The sequence below is a fragment of the Carassius auratus genome, chromosome 6 (genome assembly GCF_003368295.1).
Source record: "Carassius auratus strain Wakin chromosome 6, ASM336829v1, whole genome shotgun sequence".
NCBI classification, from domain to species: Eukaryota; Metazoa; Chordata; class Actinopteri; order Cypriniformes; family Cyprinidae; genus Carassius; species Carassius auratus.
The window spans coordinates 25,433,869-25,453,848 of record NC_039248.1 but is presented as its reverse complement, the minus strand read 5'-3'; the positions used below and the strand labels follow the sequence as shown (position 1 = coordinate 25,453,848).

General features: G+C 35.7%; 1 protein-coding gene across 1 annotated transcript in view; it reads right to left on the bottom strand.

The window, feature by feature from the left end:
• The window catches only part of uba7 (ubiquitin-like modifier activating enzyme 7), a 34,351-nt gene that overhangs the window by 10,950 nt on the left and 3,421 nt on the right, over positions 1-19,980 (bottom strand). The window contains exons 9-22 of the mRNA XM_026266001.1: positions 19,730-19,891; positions 19,273-19,437; positions 19,065-19,172; positions 18,861-18,941; positions 17,860-18,015; positions 17,476-17,641; positions 17,165-17,361; positions 16,697-16,761; positions 15,971-16,166; positions 13,951-14,025; positions 13,058-13,256; positions 12,864-12,955; positions 9,672-9,764; positions 9,157-9,348 (exon numbers count right to left, since the gene is read on the bottom strand). Of these exons, the coding sequence (XP_026121786.1) occupies positions 9,157-9,348; positions 9,672-9,764; positions 12,864-12,955; positions 13,058-13,256; positions 13,951-14,025; positions 15,971-16,166; positions 16,697-16,761; positions 17,165-17,361; positions 17,476-17,641; positions 17,860-18,015; positions 18,861-18,941; positions 19,065-19,172; positions 19,273-19,437; positions 19,730-19,891 (1,947 nt within the window). The remainder of the gene's footprint in view (positions 1-9,156; positions 9,349-9,671; positions 9,765-12,863; positions 12,956-13,057; positions 13,257-13,950; positions 14,026-15,970; positions 16,167-16,696; positions 16,762-17,164; positions 17,362-17,475; positions 17,642-17,859; positions 18,016-18,860; positions 18,942-19,064; positions 19,173-19,272; positions 19,438-19,729; positions 19,892-19,980) is intronic.

The window sequence follows — 19,980 nt, the reverse complement described above, 5'->3', positions numbered from 1 at the left end:
CTAGCTTGGATTTTTGGGGGACATGTTTGCATGGAAAGCATCTTAATTGAATAAGTGTTTTCATGTGTCTGTTTTAATGGCTAAATTCCTCTATGTTTAGCGCATTGCATTGCTGCGTTGATGAGCATCATATACACAAACAAATACCATCAGACTAAACAACTTGTTTACTTTCTTCTCATAAGGCATTATCACCAAATTCTACTGATAATACCAAATCTATGCCGCCCTGCAACAAAACAGTCTGGATTTTGAAACTCTGATTAAATCTGTTGATTTAACAGACAAATAAAGATATAATTTGGGGATGTTGCACATTCCCTACTTTATTAACACAAATTCCTGGCCTTATTGTGCTTTTTTTTATCAATGTATGTCTTTCTAAAGAAATACTTCTCTTAAAGTCAACAAAGTGTACTATATATTGCGTGGAATCTGTAAAACATGCGACTGGACGAGGATTATGCATCAATTTCATTGAATAGATTAATCTATTTCTCTAGTACTCTCTAAGTGTTTTCCATCAGCTACACACATGGTTTCTTAGTCTAAGACTAAGGCTGATCCAAACCAGAACTTTCCCATCTAATTTAAAGACCGATTCCTGCTGCACATGGAGGGAGAATTATGGGAAAGCTCGTCTTTCCTGCACTCAACACTGTGGGTAATGAAAATAACGTGGCCTGTGGTCTGATTGATCCCGACTACCATTGGAAAATCATAGCTGGGAAAAAAAAGTTCAGAGTCAAGACTATTGGGATCACTAGTGATGAGCATATTTCGTCAAAGTCTGGTGCACTTTGCAGTTTATTCTTGTCAAGAGACCATCTGCAAGACATTTGACTGCTTAATCTAAATGAAATAGCTGATACCACAATAATAGCCTAAAATAATAACTGCTATGCATCTATCCCACTATCCTTCCATTTCTAGGCAGCAGGGATCCTTCATGTGATTTAACCCTCTTGGTGTGGTCTTGTGATGGCAAGCCATAACACAATGCATGACTCTACTATATCTGCCGCATGAAGTACAGCTTAATGATTCCACCATGCAGACATATGGAAAGTATGCAATATGCTGTTACTTCCAAAGCAATTTACTTTAAACGGCCACACACAATTTTTGGCAAATATTCTGGTGCATGTCTATGAAAAATGACCATTTTGTTTGAATGAAAACCAGGGGGATTCCTGTGCTCTACCATATGATTTTAATAAAAAAAGTTTTGAAGATCAGAGAAGAAGAAAGATTCAAGGGTAAAGCAGTTAAAGATTAAAGCTAGAAAACGGATAGCGATACATTTAACAACTTTAATTATGACTCTTTCAAGTAGGAGAGTGCTAGAGGTGTAAATTTAACAATTCATCAACAGATGAACTGTTGAACAACAGATGAATGTGTTTTCAGGCCTGACTAATCATTGCATACTTGCACTTCCAAAATGCAGCACTGAGATGTTCATAGTTACTGAAATCAAACCTCATTTGCTCACAATGGTGCATTTAATTAATCAAAAATACAGTAAAATCATTAAAATTGTAAAATATTATTCCAAGTTAAAATAACTGTTTTCTATTTAATGTATCTATTTTTATGTGACGCAAAGTTGACTTTTCAGCAGCATTACTCCAGTCTTCAGTGTAACATGATCCGATCGTAATAGGACTAGAAGCACAATCAGAATAAAAAAAGTCACATGTAAACACCTCAATCGGACTGAATTGGCCAGATACGACTAAAATTTCGATAGAACTGTAAGAGGTGGTTTATTCCTTTTGTAATCAGAGCAAGAGGACATGTAAACAATTGATCGGATTGAAAACTGAAACTGAAATAGTGTAATGATGTATGACGCGCGGTAACGAGCTGTTCTTCCTGGTGAATAATGTGTCATAAATAAGTGTCCTGTCATTATAAAACTCCCCTTTCACTCAGCGTATGTGAAGTGGAACAGGACTACGTCCCACCAGTCCTTGTTTAAGACTCTCATCAACAGATGACTAGTTTTGGGGGCGGAAAGGGGAACTTTTACTCCTTTTTCTTTTTTTTTTTTTTAAAGTAACATTAAGCAGCACAACAGTTCATGCACTGGTTGTCTCCTAATTAGGACTCGAAGTAGATAAATATCACATGTGCTTTTTAAAAAAGTGTGCGACAGCAGCGGGAAACTTTTATATTCATGCGGTGTGCGCATGTCAAAAAAGTCAATCCAATGAGAAGCTTGTGACATATAAACGCGCATATCAACCCAATCACTTTATTCAGCGTTCATGTAAACACTACATTCGGATTTGTCAATCAGAATGAATTAATTGCGATGGAAGCAAAAAGTTTCCATGTAAACACACCTAATGTTGAAAACAGTTGTGCTGTTTCATATTGTTGTGAACATTGACATTTTTGATTAATAGAAAGTTTAAAAGAACAGCTTTTATTTGAAATAGACAAATGAAAATTCTCATTTCAAAAATAACTGAAGTATACATTATTTGAAGCTTTAACAAGTCTATTTCATGCTCAGTTCTTATCTTTAAATTGTGCATGACCTCAAATTTTGCAATACATAAAACATGTGCATCATCCTCCTTAACACTTCATCAAGATGTCATCATGTAAAGTGGTTAGGATGCTGTGTTTGTGCATCGCTAACAAGGAAAAGCTTTAACTGAGACCAAATGCTCACTGACGAAGGTATACACAGCTAAGCTCGATTGTCAGTGCTGACTATGCAAGTGAGTGCACACTACAGTAAACACAGAAGGAATGAATGAACATTTAAAGACTCAATGTTTTAAAACTCCATCATAAAGGGAAAGCTTGAGAACAAAGAAGTGAGAAGAAGCTTTGGGATTGAGCAGATGGGCTTTGAAACCTCCATTTCTCCCCCACAGCCTCCTTCTTTCTTACTTGGTCTCTCTCTAAGAAGCTGTGAATGATTAAAAGAATAAAAAAGCAGCCGCAATGGAGCTCAAGAAAATCTGGATCTAATAACGGAGCTTCCTGCAATGGCAGGAAATAGCTGTCATTTCTGCAGGGTCCACTTTCTGCCTCTTCACTCTTTTCCTCTGTCGTTCTCTCCCTTTCCAACCAGTCATAATTATTAAATGGCCAAAAAAGGTGGCACACATGTCATATCCAAATAAATGCTCTCACCTCATAGCTTACGGTATGATATCAACTCCATTTAGTCTTCAAGACCAGCAGACACAACTAATCCATTATGTAAGCTCAAGAGGAAAAAGTCCACTAAAATATTAAGCTGGACCAGTGTTTTCAACATGAATAATAGTATTAAATATTTCTTGATGAGCAAATCAGCAAATTAGAATGATTTCTGAAGCACCATGTGACCCTGAAGACTGGAGTAATGATACTGAAAATTCAGTTTTGCATCACAGGAATACATTCTATTTTAAAATAAACTCAAATATAAATTAGTTATTTTAATTGTAATTTGTTAAACTGTTTGTTTCTTCTTCTTCTTAAACATAAAAAAAAATCTTTGGGATCCCAAACTTCTGAAATGTAGTGATAAGGAACTGAATCCCTATAAGTCATGAACCTCATAAGATGACTTAACCAGACAGAAATGTATCAACTGTGGCTATAAAGAGAGAGAAAGGCTTGACTTATAATTATTGAAAGCGTTACTAGCACTGCCAGATGTTTGCTTCACCGCTGAGGACCCTGACATTAACGCCTACAGGTGAAAAGCCAAGCAGCCAGAAATAGTTTTATTAACAGAAGCACGTTTAAACATGAAGCTCTATTTTCTTTAAATTATAAGTACAGATTAACCCTGTAATGACTGACAACTTTTCAGACATCCAGTCCCTGTTTAACCATGTGATCAATCCACCTTTTGAGGTGGTCATATATATCGTAAACAGTCATGCATATGCATGCAATCAAAGACACCATCAAATGATGATACAAAACATCATGTTTAAACAGATCTGAAGAGACATTCATACAAAACCTACAAATTTTTGTTGCCTTGAAGTTCCAGTAAGCAAGCAAAAAGTGACTGTGACACGGACAAAAAGTGCTCAGGTAGTGGAGGGAAAGATCTTCAGAGGAGCCAGACTCACACAAGAGATTAATGGAGACTCAAGCACACCAGCGTCCTATGATGATGACCAGCATCTAAAAGAAAACACATGCTGGTCTTTTCTGCAGGGTTACAACTGACAGACTCTCATAAAAGGCCTTGAGAGGCTGCTAATAAGGACCTGAAGCTGCCGCAGCAATAATCCCAGCAGACAGAGCACTAGGATCTCACTTCAGATAAAGGCACATTTTCCCACTGTAACACTGCACGTATAGTAGAATGCTGCATGCTGGGAAACAAAAACACCATGGTAAAAACTGATGCTAGATCATAGTCAGTGCCCTAAATGGATGGTTATCCAAAATAAATATGGGCTTCTTTATGTTATTAAATGGATACAGCAATTTAAATGTAAATATTTTTTTTTCATAAAAGTTAATATAGTCCCAAAACAAGGTCTCTAACACATTAAACAAGGTCATACTCATGACACAAGGACTGATAAACAAGTTCACTAAAACTCGTCTTGAGAGCGTAAAAATAGTGGATAGTTTTTAAAAAGGATGTCCTTGGTAGAAAACAGGAAGCGACAAGCATATCCGTCTTTCCTCAGACTAGATTTCTGATGACAGTTTAACAAGTGTATCTTATTTATTTATAGAAGAAACCTCAGTCTGTGACCTGCCAAATTTCCATAATTCTGCTTTGTTTTATTCTTGTGTGACCAAAGATAATTTTAGCAAGCAACTGACTGTTATGCATTACCAACCAGTCAAAACTGTGTCTCTTTTCTCTGTAAGTCGCTTTGGATAAAAGCGTCTGCTAAATGAATAAATGTAAATGTTCCAATTGGATGCTGAGTGGTTGGAAAGGAGACTAATAGATATTTCCACAGCTCAATTTAATACACTGACAGCAGACAAAGCTCCATATGGTGACTATCGTATCACCACCACAGTCTAAACAAAGGTTTAAAAAAAAGGAAAGATTAACACTCACGTACTCTTCAAAAAACAGGTGACTTCCTGTATTATCCGGGCCAAATGGACCCGTATTGGATTTAATGTAATTCCGCAAAAATTATGATATGAAAAAAAAAGTACAACCAATTAACTTTTAAAATCACTACTTTTTACTCATTACAAAGAATGAATATCTGAATCTATGATTTACACAAATGTTTTTACTTCTATTTTGGACCGTCCCTCCCCCACACCAGTGGGATGTTTGTGATTACACATTGTTTAATGATAATATCTTGGTCTAACCCTAATCTTGATAAACTATATATAATTTCAAAGATTTAGACTCCGGTTTTCCTACTTGGTCACTGTTTTTCAAATGACTGAATAAATAGCGATAGATTCTCTATTTGTGATATGGTGGCAAACACACTTTTTTCTATACTTATGTTTTTATGTATTTTAGAGATTGTATTCAAATTGAATAAATCTAGTTGCTGCCCAAACTATTTCTAAAGAATGTCTACTCCATACTTTGAAAATGATGGAAATATATGGTTCAGAACATTTAAACAATAAATGGAAATCAAGAGTCCCTGTATATCAACTAGTGGAAAAGGTTTGGTACTGCACCCACAAAATCTTACTTAAAAGTTAATATCTTGAGATATCAACCTCAAAATTGGCACAAAACTTGTTCAGATGATTGGCTTTGATATTCTTGAAGATTTGGAGGTAAATGTTTTGTAAGAATATCTAAAATAAAGATTTATATTTTACATTTTCAGAAATTTAACTTCTATCATTTGGTTCAAAAATTTACTTTTATAAAAAAAAAAAATCTTCAAACAAAAACTGCTATAATAATCAGTGATTTTTCATTTTAAAAAAGATACCAAATTTAAGCGCTCAAAATTTTTCAAGATTTGTAACAATTTCAGCTGGAAGAGTAATTTTTATGTCTATGCTCAAAAGGTGGGACTTACAGTTAAAAGGCTAAACAGTTTTATATATATATAAGTAGTTTGTTGTTATTTTGTGTCTGTACAGTTGCTTTTGAATGGCTGCCTATCCTGGTCAAATTGACCCATGATCATCACAAATGTATAAAAATTTCACATCAGCTTGTTGAAACAAACTGTGTATGCATGTTCATTACCATAAATGAGAAAAAGTCACAAATTTTTGAATAATAAAACATGGGTTAAATAGCATTTCAGATAGACTAAAAAAATAAAAGATAACAAATTTTTACTATATGTAGCTGTCAAACATTTTTTCTGCATTGAAATAAGTGGGGGAACGCACCTTATAGCTTCATAGTATAGTAAAGAAACTAAAATAACAAAATCTAACCAATAAATGTTATTATTTTGGATCTTTAGAGTTGCCTTAGCTTAGTTAAAAGAGGCGGGTGAAATGACCCAGGAACAGCACGAACGTGACCATTTTTTGTTTTCATGTCAAAACACGTCAGCATGTTGAAACCCTAAATTAGAAAAAAAAGTCACAAAACTTCAAGAAAAAAAGAAAAGAAAACTAAGTTAACTGATATTTCCGAAAACTCAAAAATCATACTGAGTGTCAAATTGACCCGGAATAGTACGTAAGGGTTAACTAAATGACTCAATGATTTGTTTTCCACCATGTGACTGTATTCAAACAGTATCACAAAATAAAGCGTGATCAAGCTCAACCTTAACTGGTCCCATGTGTGGAAACCTTTCCGCACATCCTGCATTTGGAAAAAACTAGTGAACACTGAGCCAGTCATATGAAAAAGGTATGCAAACAATACAAAAGGAATGGGAAAAGTAAAATGAGAGATAAGGGGGGGGGGGGGGGGGGGGCTGAAAGTTTAAACATCTAGAAACAAAACCTTTCTACACAGTAATCCCGAAATGTTTTAAAACACTTAAGCCAAACTTAAACATTAAGAAAGACAGCACAGTCTAAGCAAAATATGGATACTGTTCAAAAGACTGGGGTGATGTTTGAGAGAAAATAATACTTTCCTTCAGCAAGAATGCTCAAATATGCCAGTAAAGACAGTCCAAGTCTGTTTTTTTCATTTGAACTTTCTATATAATGGTTTCTACAAAGATTCGAAGCAGCACAACTGTTTTTGACAGCTCTTTAGTCAAACAGAAAACAGTTATTTAAAACTGCTCAAACATTTGACAATATTACTGTCTTTTCTGTGCTTTTAACACAAAGAATGCATCCTTGGTGAGTATAGGAGACTTCTTTCAAAAACTTGTTTGGACAGCAGTGAATCACATGAATATATTTGATAGTATTTCAATGATAAATCAATTGATATACTGGTCAAAATGCATACAAAAATATTGTGACACTTTGTTGAAGCTAGTGGAACATGCTGAGAATTTATGTGTTTTGAACCACACCTGTGGTTCCTCTGCGAGGACACCTGTGTGAACTTGAGGAGAACGGACTTCACACATCCACTAAAAATCAGCAAAATGATCAAAAAGCCATTGAGAAGACATAATGACGTTAGAAAAAACTTGTCCAGGTATACAATTTTATTACATTATTACATTTGCGTGGCTTTGGTGTCTAAATATTTCTTGGGGACAATTAATGTTCTTGTAACCCAAACTGTGTGTGTGTGTGTGTGTGTGTGTATGTGTTGAGTGTTTTGAGAAAGGAGCAGTCTGGACACTCCAGAAAATGGTCATATCACACAAGTAACATGAGCTTGTGTGTTTCAAAGCCCAGCTCAACGTCTGTCCCCTTGGGTGAGAATTACCCTCAACTCTGACCCTGCACATGTTTGTAGAAACAACCCCCCCCCCATGTGTGGACAGCCATGTCTGGGGTTAGCATTACATCATCTGTTAGGTCTATCTGCACAAAATCTTGGACCATTCAGTTGTATTGCTATAAACCCAAACAACACCAGCTTAAATTTAAACTCCAGATTTTGCATGCACTTCTTTTGAGGGTTTGCTTCTTTATACACACACAAACACACACAAACGTGTCTGTCTGAATACTCAGTTGTATAAATCTGAACGCATTTCCTTTGAGAGTGGAAGTCCCCTAAACTGAGCAAATTCACCATGTTGGCAGGTGAAGGTCTGCGGGGGTGAGTGTACAGTTACTAAGTGGTTTAAGCCCCTGAGGTTGAACATCATTTCACCAAATCCCATAGTGATCCAGACCCAGACTGAAGACTGATGCTGTAGCCTTTCACCCCAGCCATCACTCCCTACTCATCACCCCTGGCACTCAACCATGGTTAAAATCACCTTTCCTTCACTTCACAAGAGCAATAATGATAAAAATGCGTACAAATGATTTTACTCTAATAAAAAACATATCAGTCTTCCATAAGTGTATAAAACAAATGGTTTAAATATAGACCAATATTTTTTATGAAGTTGTAAATGAAACAAAGATTACTCGAGAAGATTTCACAAGAACATCTTTCTACTTTTCGACTTAATTTTGTTTAATTCAGTGCAAATGAACTGTAATTAATTGAGAAATTGACTATACATTTCTTGCATTTTAACACTAAATTTTCAGAGTACATATGAAAAGATGTTATAATAAAACAGATAAATCTGATAATATAATCAAATTAATTGAGATCTTAATATTAAATACATAGTTTTATTGTATAGTTTTTATATTATATAATTTAAGAAATATTAACAATCAATTAGTAATTTTTTATTAGCTATATAAATATTTGTATCCTTACTTTTGTTGTTGTTGCTAAAATAAATAGATATAGCCAAAATAATAAACAAATAAACATAAGTATGCTGTTTTATAAATGCAATTTAGCTACTTAAAAGCATGCATTACTGTAATTTTACTATAGTTAATAGATATTGGCCAATCCACACTGACTAACAGTCCTCTTTAATCATGCTAAAATTACTGTATTGGCGCCACAGATGAGTACTTTAATAATACATTATGTTAGAAAAAGGCCAATGCAGAACTACAGTCAATAAATACATACAACCATTATGATATGCTGTAGAGCTCCTTATGCTTAATTCACATAGAACAAAAGCTAATCAATTAGACAGAAAAAGGCCTACACACTCATTCAGACAACAGCATTTTAGATCGTGATAAGTGAGTAGCTGTATCACTTACTGTGAATGTCGGGGGCACACAAGGCTGTGAAAGGACAAAGTATTGGGTGGCCAGGTTTATATATGCGTTACGGTAGGATGTGAGTTTCTGGTGACCCTGGACAAGCTTATAGAGCTCCAAACACATCAGCCCGGCGATCGCAGCTGTTGTTGTGGCGATTGCTGGAATGATGCGGCCAGCAATTAACTTGCTCTGCAGATGACAAAAGGGATATTATTTACATAAATGTGCACATCAGTACACGCTGTACACTGTTTGTGAATTACAAATGCATGCTCTTGGGTGCAAACTGGTCATGCAAACCATTACTGGAAAGTAGTACAAGCAAAAAATTGCATCTGGAATGGAACTCTATGGTCTAGTACTGTATAATCAAAAGGTCTTTCCTCAGGGTGTACTGTATATGTACAGGAACTGAGGACACAAACCCCCGGTGGGGAATGTTGATCACTTTAGAACTTATCTCACAAACAAAAGCACAACAGAGTTGTTTAAAAAAGACAATAGTCATTCACTTTGTGGCGGTCGGCGGTTGGTATATCATAGTTCTCTGCCCTCAGGTTGGATGTTGCGACTATGTAGTCCATGTGGAAATTACTGTCATCATCCTGGAACACAACAATAAAAAAAAAGAGCATTTGGTAAAAACAACTGCATTATTACAAGCACTGACAAATAAGGAGGGGTTTGCACAGAACAGTCTTCCATTCAATCCTGGTTGTTTATGAATACATGTATCAGACTCACATTACTGGCCACTGTACTTTTTATTATACACTTATGCATTTTTCTATGCATAATTCTGTGATTACATCATCTGCCATTTTGCTTCATGTAAATTGTAAGTACATTGCACTTAAGATTTATTATACATTAATTTAATATTTAGTAGTATTTTAGGATGTTTAGATATGTTTAGTGGAAAACAAGACACAGATACAGATTTAAAATATATTTTTGTGCATTAATAGAACAGTCGGAAACAGGCAGCATCTTTTATTGTCGTCCTTTACTTCTTTTCAGCTATGGAAAACACCTTTTGATTGTCCATCAGCAGATCTTCACCTAACAACCATCTGTTTGTTCATTACCACAGGGCAAATACAACTGAAAAAAAAAAACTGTTGTGTCTAAGGTTCAATGCTGATCGATATATTTAGTCTTGTACAAAAAAACAAAAACAAGAATTTAAAAACAGGAACAAAATGTAGTCACATGTATGTTTGCGTATTTTGGTACAACAGGTACTAGACAAAGATGTCAAAGCGCATCATATTTAAACTTTGACAGCTTCCTATTTTATTTGAACATAATTTTCCAGTGATACTGCACATGATGTCACCCCAAACTTCAACTGCTCCAGATTCAACTAGTTTGCAAATCATAACATTATAAACTCATTATAAACTATTTTCAAAGATATGACCATTAAATACCATTTAGGCCATTAAGCATAATCGCAACTTAAGAAGTTTGGTGTTATATTAGATCTTGCAGGGGTGCTGGGATACCCTGGTTTTGAGGTTTTGGCGCTCTTCTTATGCCCCAGGCACAGCAGCACTACAAACACTGTCAAGTACTGGGTGTGTTGGGGGCAACTGCGGGGGTGTTTGAGCGTAGTATATAATTTGGCAACCTGATGCCACCAGAATCCCCCAAACACACATTCCACTGGAAACACAAAACATCTGATCTGGCAAAGAATGCGTCATCGCTTAAACACACACTTGCACATGCATACGGATATTTCATACAAACAGTGGGGCCCAAAAGTCTCAGAAATATCCACTACAAAAATATACTTATAATTTTTCTAGTTTAATAGAATTCTTGCATTAAAAATTATATTATCATTTTATATTATCACTTGTGTTATTAGTGTGATGTGACTATATTAATATACTAACATATCATATTTATGTCTGAACTGTTTCTCTTTTCCTTATGATGGATGCACTTAATTGTGTTCTCCAGTATCATTTGAGATGTTCCTACAAGCATTCTTCATCATAACTAACTATACTTTTTTATTGTTCTTTTTTATTATTCTGTTTTCAAATGGTCAGAATCTTAAATCATTGTTTATTTTCAGGTTTAAATAAAAGAAAATCCCAGATTTTCCATGTGGTTCCTCACTTGTGGACCCTGCAGTATATTTATATACAGAAACATTTGCCTAACTGTTGCCATATGAACCTTCCTAGAAAGATACCAGAATGCTTTCATCTTCAGGGAGAACAAGACTAAAGACAAAGAAATGATTGAAATGATAGTCCAGGTCAGACTTAAAGACTAAAGAGATTGTAAAAATAAAAGACAAACATGCAGAGAAACACACAGCCTGAGACTAATCCTCTTCCTAACAGAAAACACAACTGAGATGTTGTTCAGAGACTGCTGCCCATTCAGTCTCCATGTGTGTGTGTGTGTGTGGAAGCCCATGTGTCACGCAGTCACGACAAACGACAAAGCAATCACTGACTAAACCAGCATGCATCCAAAGTTTTCCATAAGACTTGTCTGTGCATTGGATGCTTTCTTTCTGTGAAGCATTTCACAGCAGTGAGGTTCTGTGAAGAACATCTGTCTCAACAGAAAAAGGATGACTGTTTTCTCTGGTCTGTAATGGATGGAGCTGGTTAAGGGTCGAGGAAAACTCCAGTCAGGTTGGCTGTTTTAGGGCCAATTTTGTGGTTGAATGAGACCTCCTACCTGAGAGTGGACGCCAACATGTCTGAAAGGCTCATTGCACATACCAAATGTGTGTATTTACTGGGGATGCCAAAGTTAACACTAACTTTTCAGACCAATTTTATGTTTACAGCTGCCAAAGGAATGATCGACACAAAAATGAAAATCATACCCATTTCATCCTCAAGTCCTTCCAAACCTATATTGTTTTCTTTAGTAAGTGTAAAGTCAAAAAAGAGGTTTTGCCGGGTGCTTCTTTCCTAAAAAATGCAATTTAATGTTTGGCAAAATATCAAAAACACATTTATTTTCCTCTGTAGTGAATGAATGTCGTCAGAATGAGAGTTCAAACAGATGATAAAACATCACATGTGCTCACAACACACAGCAATCCATCAATTAACATCTTGTGAAGCAAAAAGCTGCATGTTTGCAAAAAACAAATGCAGCAAGATGTTTCCAACTTCTATCCATAATATATTTCTTCCTCCAGTAAAAATGTTGTCGCATTTGTATCAGGAGGGAAATATGAACAAATCAATCCTAAAGTCCTAAAGAGTTTTCACGCAAAAAACAATGCAAATCAGTTCTAAACAAATACAATTGTGGATTTTGATGTCAGAGAACAACAGGAGATGGACTTTTGCATTGGAGGAATCACTATTATGGATAATGCATTGATTTTTACTTCACAAGATGTTAATTGATGGACTGGAGTGGTGTGGATTACCCGTGGAGTATTGTGATGCGTTTATCAGTTGTTTGGACTGACGGCACCCATTCACTGCAGAGGATCCATTGGTAAGTGATAAAATGCAACAAATCTGTTCTGATAATGAAACAAACTCATCTATACTGTATCTTGGATAACCTGGGGGCGAGTACATTTTGGGTAATTTTTTTGATCAACTATTTCTTTAATACAAATAACTAAATAGTTTCATCAAGGCATCACAAAAAAATATGTATAGCAAAAACACTGTAAAAAAAAGATTGGCTTGACAAAGACATGGTACCTTCTCAAACTCCTGTGGATGCATCCGGAAGCTTTGGTCCTTCAGATGGAGTTTGGACAGCTTCTCCTTTAACATCTCCAGCTTGACTTTGTCTAAGAGATGCAGTGAGGGATATTAGCAGAGATATTTGATGTTTAACATTCTTTCCAGACTTAATTTTATTATGTATATTTATATTAAGCATCAAATTTCACCTTCTTCTTTTCTCTCCTCGTTTTCCTCTTTCATCTCCTGGTCGGTCACTGCTATCTTTACACTAGATTTAGGGGTGAACTCAGGCACTTTTACTCTTTGCAGAATGGTCTGAATATCGCTACGATTTGTTGAGCCTGTAATCCCATAGATCTGCCCGTATAAATTGGCCGCTGCCACAATGAAGTCCATATGGGTGGTCTATAAAACAACAAAACAGTGATAATTTCAAATCATAATACTTCTATTGTAGCTGGCAGAACAAAGGCAAAACTGTGAGTTTGTGTTTGATTTTGAGCTGAAATGTGGAAAACAAACACACATGCAGAGAAACAGAACTTTAGTGGTTAACAGGAAATGATGAAAGGAAAGTGTGTAACGCATTCAAAAAACAACACTTCCCAAAATGAGCTAACATTTGAAACCACAGAATTCAAACAGACTCGGAGTTAAAAGGAATTCCTTTAGGAGAACACAAATCTTAGTAAATGCTGATAACATGTGTAGAGAATCAAGACAAAGGAAACAATGGGCCATAAAACAGAATAATGGTTATAGAATGGAATCATTTGCATATCAAGAGACGTCTGATTAAAATATTTAGGTGTTTTCTTGATTTTACTTTCTAGTCTGAAAGGGTTGCTTTGAAAAGCATGACTTGTTTGCTAATGTGGCACTGTGTGTTTCCCAGTGTGAGTGTGTCTGTGGGAGAAGTCGGGGGTTTAAGATGTTTTCACCTTGCTTTGTTTATCACAGGTGATCACTGATATCAGATACTATCTTACTCACAACAGGAGAGAACATGTGAGTCATCTAAACTTAGACAATACTGTCTGCAGGGGATGACTGGAGATCACAAGGGCTGTGTGGGGGGGATTTACTGAGTAAAACTTACGTTGTTGGTGTCAAAGGTCAAAGGATGTGGACATCTCTTTGCGCCCATCCAGAACGGAAGTCCAGAGCTTGTTACCTAGAGAGGACCAGAGTGAAAAGGAGAGGAGAAAAAGGGGTTAAACATATTCTTTACTTTTAATGTTTGTAATATAATATTTATTTCTGTTTATTTTATATGTAAATTATACATATTACATGTGTATGTAGGATCAGTTACTGTTTTTACGATGAATACTTTTTCAATATATATTATTTTAGATGTTACTTATTATTAGATGTTTGTTCTTTTTAAAATGTTTTAATATACAAATTAATTGTTAAAGATTCTATATAGTTTTCCTGTTATATTTATTGCATGTGTACATAGTCTCAATTCCATTTTAAATATATATATACTTTTTATATTATTGTTTTGTAAAAAAAAATTAAATATATATTATTTAATAAATATATTATTTCATTTACTTTTCATTATTATTATAGGGTTGTCTATGTTTAAAATGAAAACTATTTTTGTCTATCGTTATAATTGTTGTTTATTGTAAAATATAAATATTTTGTCAAAGACGCTATATATTTGGATCCAGTAAGCAAGACTGAGAGACGTCTACATGTGCTGTGGGCCAAATCGATGCCCTGTTTTCACTTGTCACATGCTGATGTGAAGTGGACGTGATTGGTCACCATAAAGCCCATGTCTCCAAACCTTTTGCTCAGACAGACAGAATGAGTTTATCATGTGTGTGTTTGTGTGGGGGGTTCAATATAATTAGTCTTTTAACAAAAAACAGAAGGGGCTGTTCAAAAAAGCGAAAACAGACCAAAAGATCAGTAACACAAAGGTTATTCCACTGGTTTAACAGAAAGAACTGTGTGTGTATTCATCTTTACTGCCATCTTTCTGCACTCCAGGAAAGGCTTCCAAGTAATAATGAGAAACTGTTATGTCAACCTCAACCAAACCTCAGGGGAACTGCATGATTTTTTTTTTTTAGTACATCCATGCAAAATGGATCGTGCACAAACCCTCAAACTGAACTGTGGTCTACATTCCCATTTCAAATCTGCAACTTCTGGTTTTGCAATGGTTTTATCTGGACATGCAAGATAAAGGACAACAGAGTTTCAAAACTCTCTTCTTGTCCTATCACCCCTCCTCTGGATGCATGTTTATCTCAGTGTGCAGGCACTGATGCTATGGATTAGACATTTCTCCACATCCATACTTTGCATAATCGTACAGACTCCCAGTAAAAAAAGATCAATTGTACTTTTACTCTGTCAGTAAGACTAAATTAGAATCTCATATTTAGAAATAAAATACTGGAACATGCTGCCAATCTCATGATGAAGACGTTTGTTAATGTAAATAATTTAATTTAAACTTTATCATGCCATGTAAACCTGTACTGACCTCTCACTGTTGTTCAGGGCCCACTGTTGTAATAGACAACAGTGCCACCTGCTGGTGCAAAGTGAAACTAACTCAATCAACCCCAAAAACAATGCCTTCATAGACAAATTATTAAAATACTAGTAGGCAATTAATTAATCATTTAGCATTTTACTGTAAAGATTTTAGGTGAATCTCATGAAAACTGTCAAAACATATATGGGTCTAATTTCAAACATTGGAATAAAATAAAATAAAATAAAAATCTATAAAATAATAATAAAAAATGAAATAAAAATGGCTTAAAGACCATTAGGAATGACAGGAATGTTTTGCACCTTTTTGTCATAAAAATCTATAATTAAAAAAATACAAATCTAACGTATACATACATATATGTTTTCCCTTAAGACTTTCTGGTATTAATAATTTTAGAGAATAAACTAACTCCGATATTGTAAAAAAACTGTGTCATAATGGTAAAACTACAATGGTTCTTAAAATAGGTTTTATAAAAATGTAGATTTTAAGATGTGATCTAGACGTGCTTTCATGAAATTGACCTTATTAGTGACATCCCCCCTAGATTTCATACTGTGACTGGTGTGTACACTGGTCTCTGTGTTACCTGGTCACGGGGAAAGCAGTGTAGCAGTTGTTTAATGTGGTTGTTGTAGAGCGTTTCCCACTGTCTGCGAGCCCAGCTGACACAGTCAGCCCAGTTCTGAGGCCATTCCTCGCCCAGACTCCTATAGACACCCTCCAGTATTTCCACAGCCTCCACATCCCCACGCGCAACTGTGCCATCAACAAATGTTGGGTCACTGCAGAGATGGAGAAAAAAGTTCGAGCAATATATCAGTACAGGAGTATTATTTAAATTATTTACATCAATTGTTAAGGTTAAATTTGATATGGCACCAAAATGATCATTAACCAAAACGTAAACAATTAAAAACACTTCCAGTTGGGTGGGGTGCTTCCTTGCCTTCACTCACAGGCTGCAATTTGCCAACAGCCAAGAGGAAGTAGTTGAGATTGAGGTAGTTATGCTGCTGCCTTGCCTTCACAGTATCTGCCTACAGCACACAGCACCTCAACTTCCTGCACACTCGCCTCTCTATAAACATCCTTCACTTCAGATGGAAAAGAGATCTGACACTTGCTGCAGGAAGACCAGGAGGAAGCCAGGGGTTGAACTAATTATGAATAGCTGAGCCTGTATACTTGAAGGAGTATAATCTTGAAACAGAATCTGGATATCTGCATCTGCTTCTAACAAACAGCAGAGCCCCTTCACCCTATATTCCCTCTCTCCTAGACTATTAACTAGTTAAATTGTATTCATCTATACCTGAGAAAGTTGTTAACATTCTCTGCCGTTTGTTTGAAAAGTCCCTCAAACTGGTCTCTGGCCCACTGAAAATGACAAACAATTGATTTGTGAATCACATACAGTACAGTCATAGCTTCAAGTATGGTAGAAATACAACTGCTGCATTAAAATTGTCACTGTCACTGTGCTGTCACTGTTTTTTATGTCTGTCTCAAATAATAATAGTGTTTAATTACTATTATATTGCATTTAAAGTCGGAGACAACAATACTGCAGTACGCACTTGGATTGTATTGTCTTTTGGTGTGGATGCAAATATTTCCAGTTATCTTTATACTTATTGTTGGTGTAAATAAATATTTAATCAACATTTCTAATAACACAGGTTTATTTTCAATTGGAATGGCTTCTTGAATGGCTGCAATATTGCCAGACTGATACGTTTACAATCAAGTAATCTTTTGACATTTACAAATGCCTTCTGACCTGAAGCGTGTGCTCTATACGGTGAGGGAAGTTCTTGAGTGTGCAGATGGGAATGGCTTTCTGTCCTCCAGATGTGGAGGGTCCGTATGATTCAGTCAGATGTGGTACCACCACCAAAGTGTGGCCTTTACTACCCAGGGTTCCTCCCTCCAGCATAGGCTTTTTGTTTCGCACACAGCATTGATCAAGATAGACACCTAATGTATAGGAGAAATAAAATGTCACACACATATTTACAAGTTTGCATAGTCTTTTTGGGTCAGCTAAAACACTGTTGGTGCATCTTAAAACCGTGTAAAGGTTAAACTCACGTGCATCCACATTATCCAGCGCCGCTGCCACACCATCAAGCTTGCTGTAAAATGAATGTGTGTAGACCTCCTCCGTCTCAGGACACACACGGTTCTGGTGAGCGGTGATGTTCATGTAGGGGTTCATTTCTTTAACAGACTCTGCTGCCACCTCAGACTTCAGTCTCTGAGAAACACAGAACAAGTACATGTAAATGCAGTACATTTTACCACAGTTGAGGGTTAAATTAGGCACAACATGAAGTGAACGTGGCTCATCCAGTCAGATTTCAGGTTCTGTTCTAGACTACAGTCACTGATATCTTTGTGTAATCACTTCATTTTGCAAATTGAAAAAAGTCTTGTAGCTGTTCTGTGCTGTTGTTTTGTGTCAACTCATCTTACCCCAATGTCCTTAGAGTGGAAAAGAAACTGTCGATTCAGATTTGATCGCTCAATAGAGTCCATGTCAGTCACCGTGATCTTCCCGGTCTCTCCCGCACCCAGACCAATCAGAGCGAAGTTCTTCAGCAGCTCACAACCAATTGCTCCAGCTCCGACCTGATCGTAGACAAAGACATTTTCATGAGAATTTAAGAAATATAAAATTATTAATCTATGAGACTGAGAGGTGGTTCAGGATTTTAAATTTTACATTTATTGTTGTTATGAAAGAAGATGTTTGTGATGTTTTTGAAAGAAGTCTCTTCTGCTCACCAAGGCTGCAATTATTTGATGAAAATTATAGTAAAAACAGCAAAATATTTGTACAATTTAAAATAACGTAATAGACTTTAAAATACATTTTCAGCATCATTACTCCAGTCTTCAGTGTCACATGATCCTTCAGAAATCATTCTAATATACTGATCTGCTGCTCAAGAAACATTTCTTATTATTACCAATTTATATATATATATATATATATATATATATATATATATATATATATATATATATATATATATATATATATATATATATATATATATATATATATATATATATATATATATATATATATATATATATATATATACACACACACTTTATTGTATCTTAGATAAATACAAATATTTTGTTAAAACAAATTTAAGACCCCAAACATTTTAACTGTGTATTATCAAAATAAGTCTTCTTTAATAGAAGAAAACTTACATGAGCAAACTGTTTTAAAATTAAGAAATACACAATAACAACATTCCAAAGTAACAAACCAAAAAATCCTGCCTCCCAAAAAAATCTGAAATATTTGAAATATACAATGACACATCATTAGTGCTCAACAGGACAGGTCTGTTCACTGTTCTTCATGACAGATCAACGGTAAGATCCAACAGAGATTACTGAAACATAAATCAGGGTAATGTCCTCACCTGCTGGTGAAACAGAAGAAATACACTCACCAGAAAATAGTTCTGTTTCTTCAGTTTGTCTTGAAAAGCAGATCCAAACACAGCAATCTGCCCATCATATCGACTGTCTCTCTACAGCATAGAAGATAAAGATCACATCATGTGAAATATGTAAAGTGCTCAGTTGATTATTTGCATTAGAAACAAGACTTTCCTATTTTCTAAACACTGAGAATGAACTGGCTTGTAGCTTACAGGAGCACAGGCATCTTCAGAAAGGACTCCGTCGTTCTCCTGAGGAAGGCATTCCAGGGCATCAAAGTACAGCCACTGTCTGAGAGGAGTGAATTTACCACTGCATGCCTGAAGGATTACATACAAAATATAGTCATTAAAAAATGATACCATGGTCTCAAACTCAACTAAGTGCTGCCAGAATTAAATGTTAAATGATTAAGCTCACCTTCACCACCTCCTGAGCGGCCAGACCGCCGATGAAGGCACTGACAGGCGCCAGATCACCGCTGGCAACAAAAGATAACTGCCTTACAGCATCTTCATCAAGATCACCAAACGTTGCATCTGTGCAAAGCTCTTTTGTGATAGTAACCAGCACTTCAGCATCAGCCTTTAGAAAGCAGAAAAACACAGAGATGAACTACTTCACATGGGTGTAAAATATGCTGAAGAATCTGACAATGAAAATTCAACGTATTTATTATGGTGCAACAAATTCTAATTCTACTCTTAAGTGCTTCTTTCTCATTCAAAATACAATTCCTGACCTATTTTCAGTAGTAAAAATACATTTTCTGTCTGTTTTTGTTTGACAATTCTGTAAACAGTTTTTCCAGTTTTGAATACATTTATAGACTTACTTTAAAAATACTTATTTAGCATAAAAGTTTTGTTGGACTGACCTGGGATCTAGGATGGGGTGCCCGGCTGTACTTCTGAGTGAATCTATGCAAGGCCTGGAAGCCCAGATGCAGAGACAGGTGTCTTTGTATCTTGCCATAGTCTGTCATCTCCACAAGCCCAGGGTCTCTAATCAATTCATTTAGAGCCTCATTCAGAGGTTTCTGCGAGAATTAAAACATCAACTCAAATGGCGTGCCTTGCTTTAATGCCATACATAGACACACTTCCAGGTTTCAAAAAATGCTAGCAT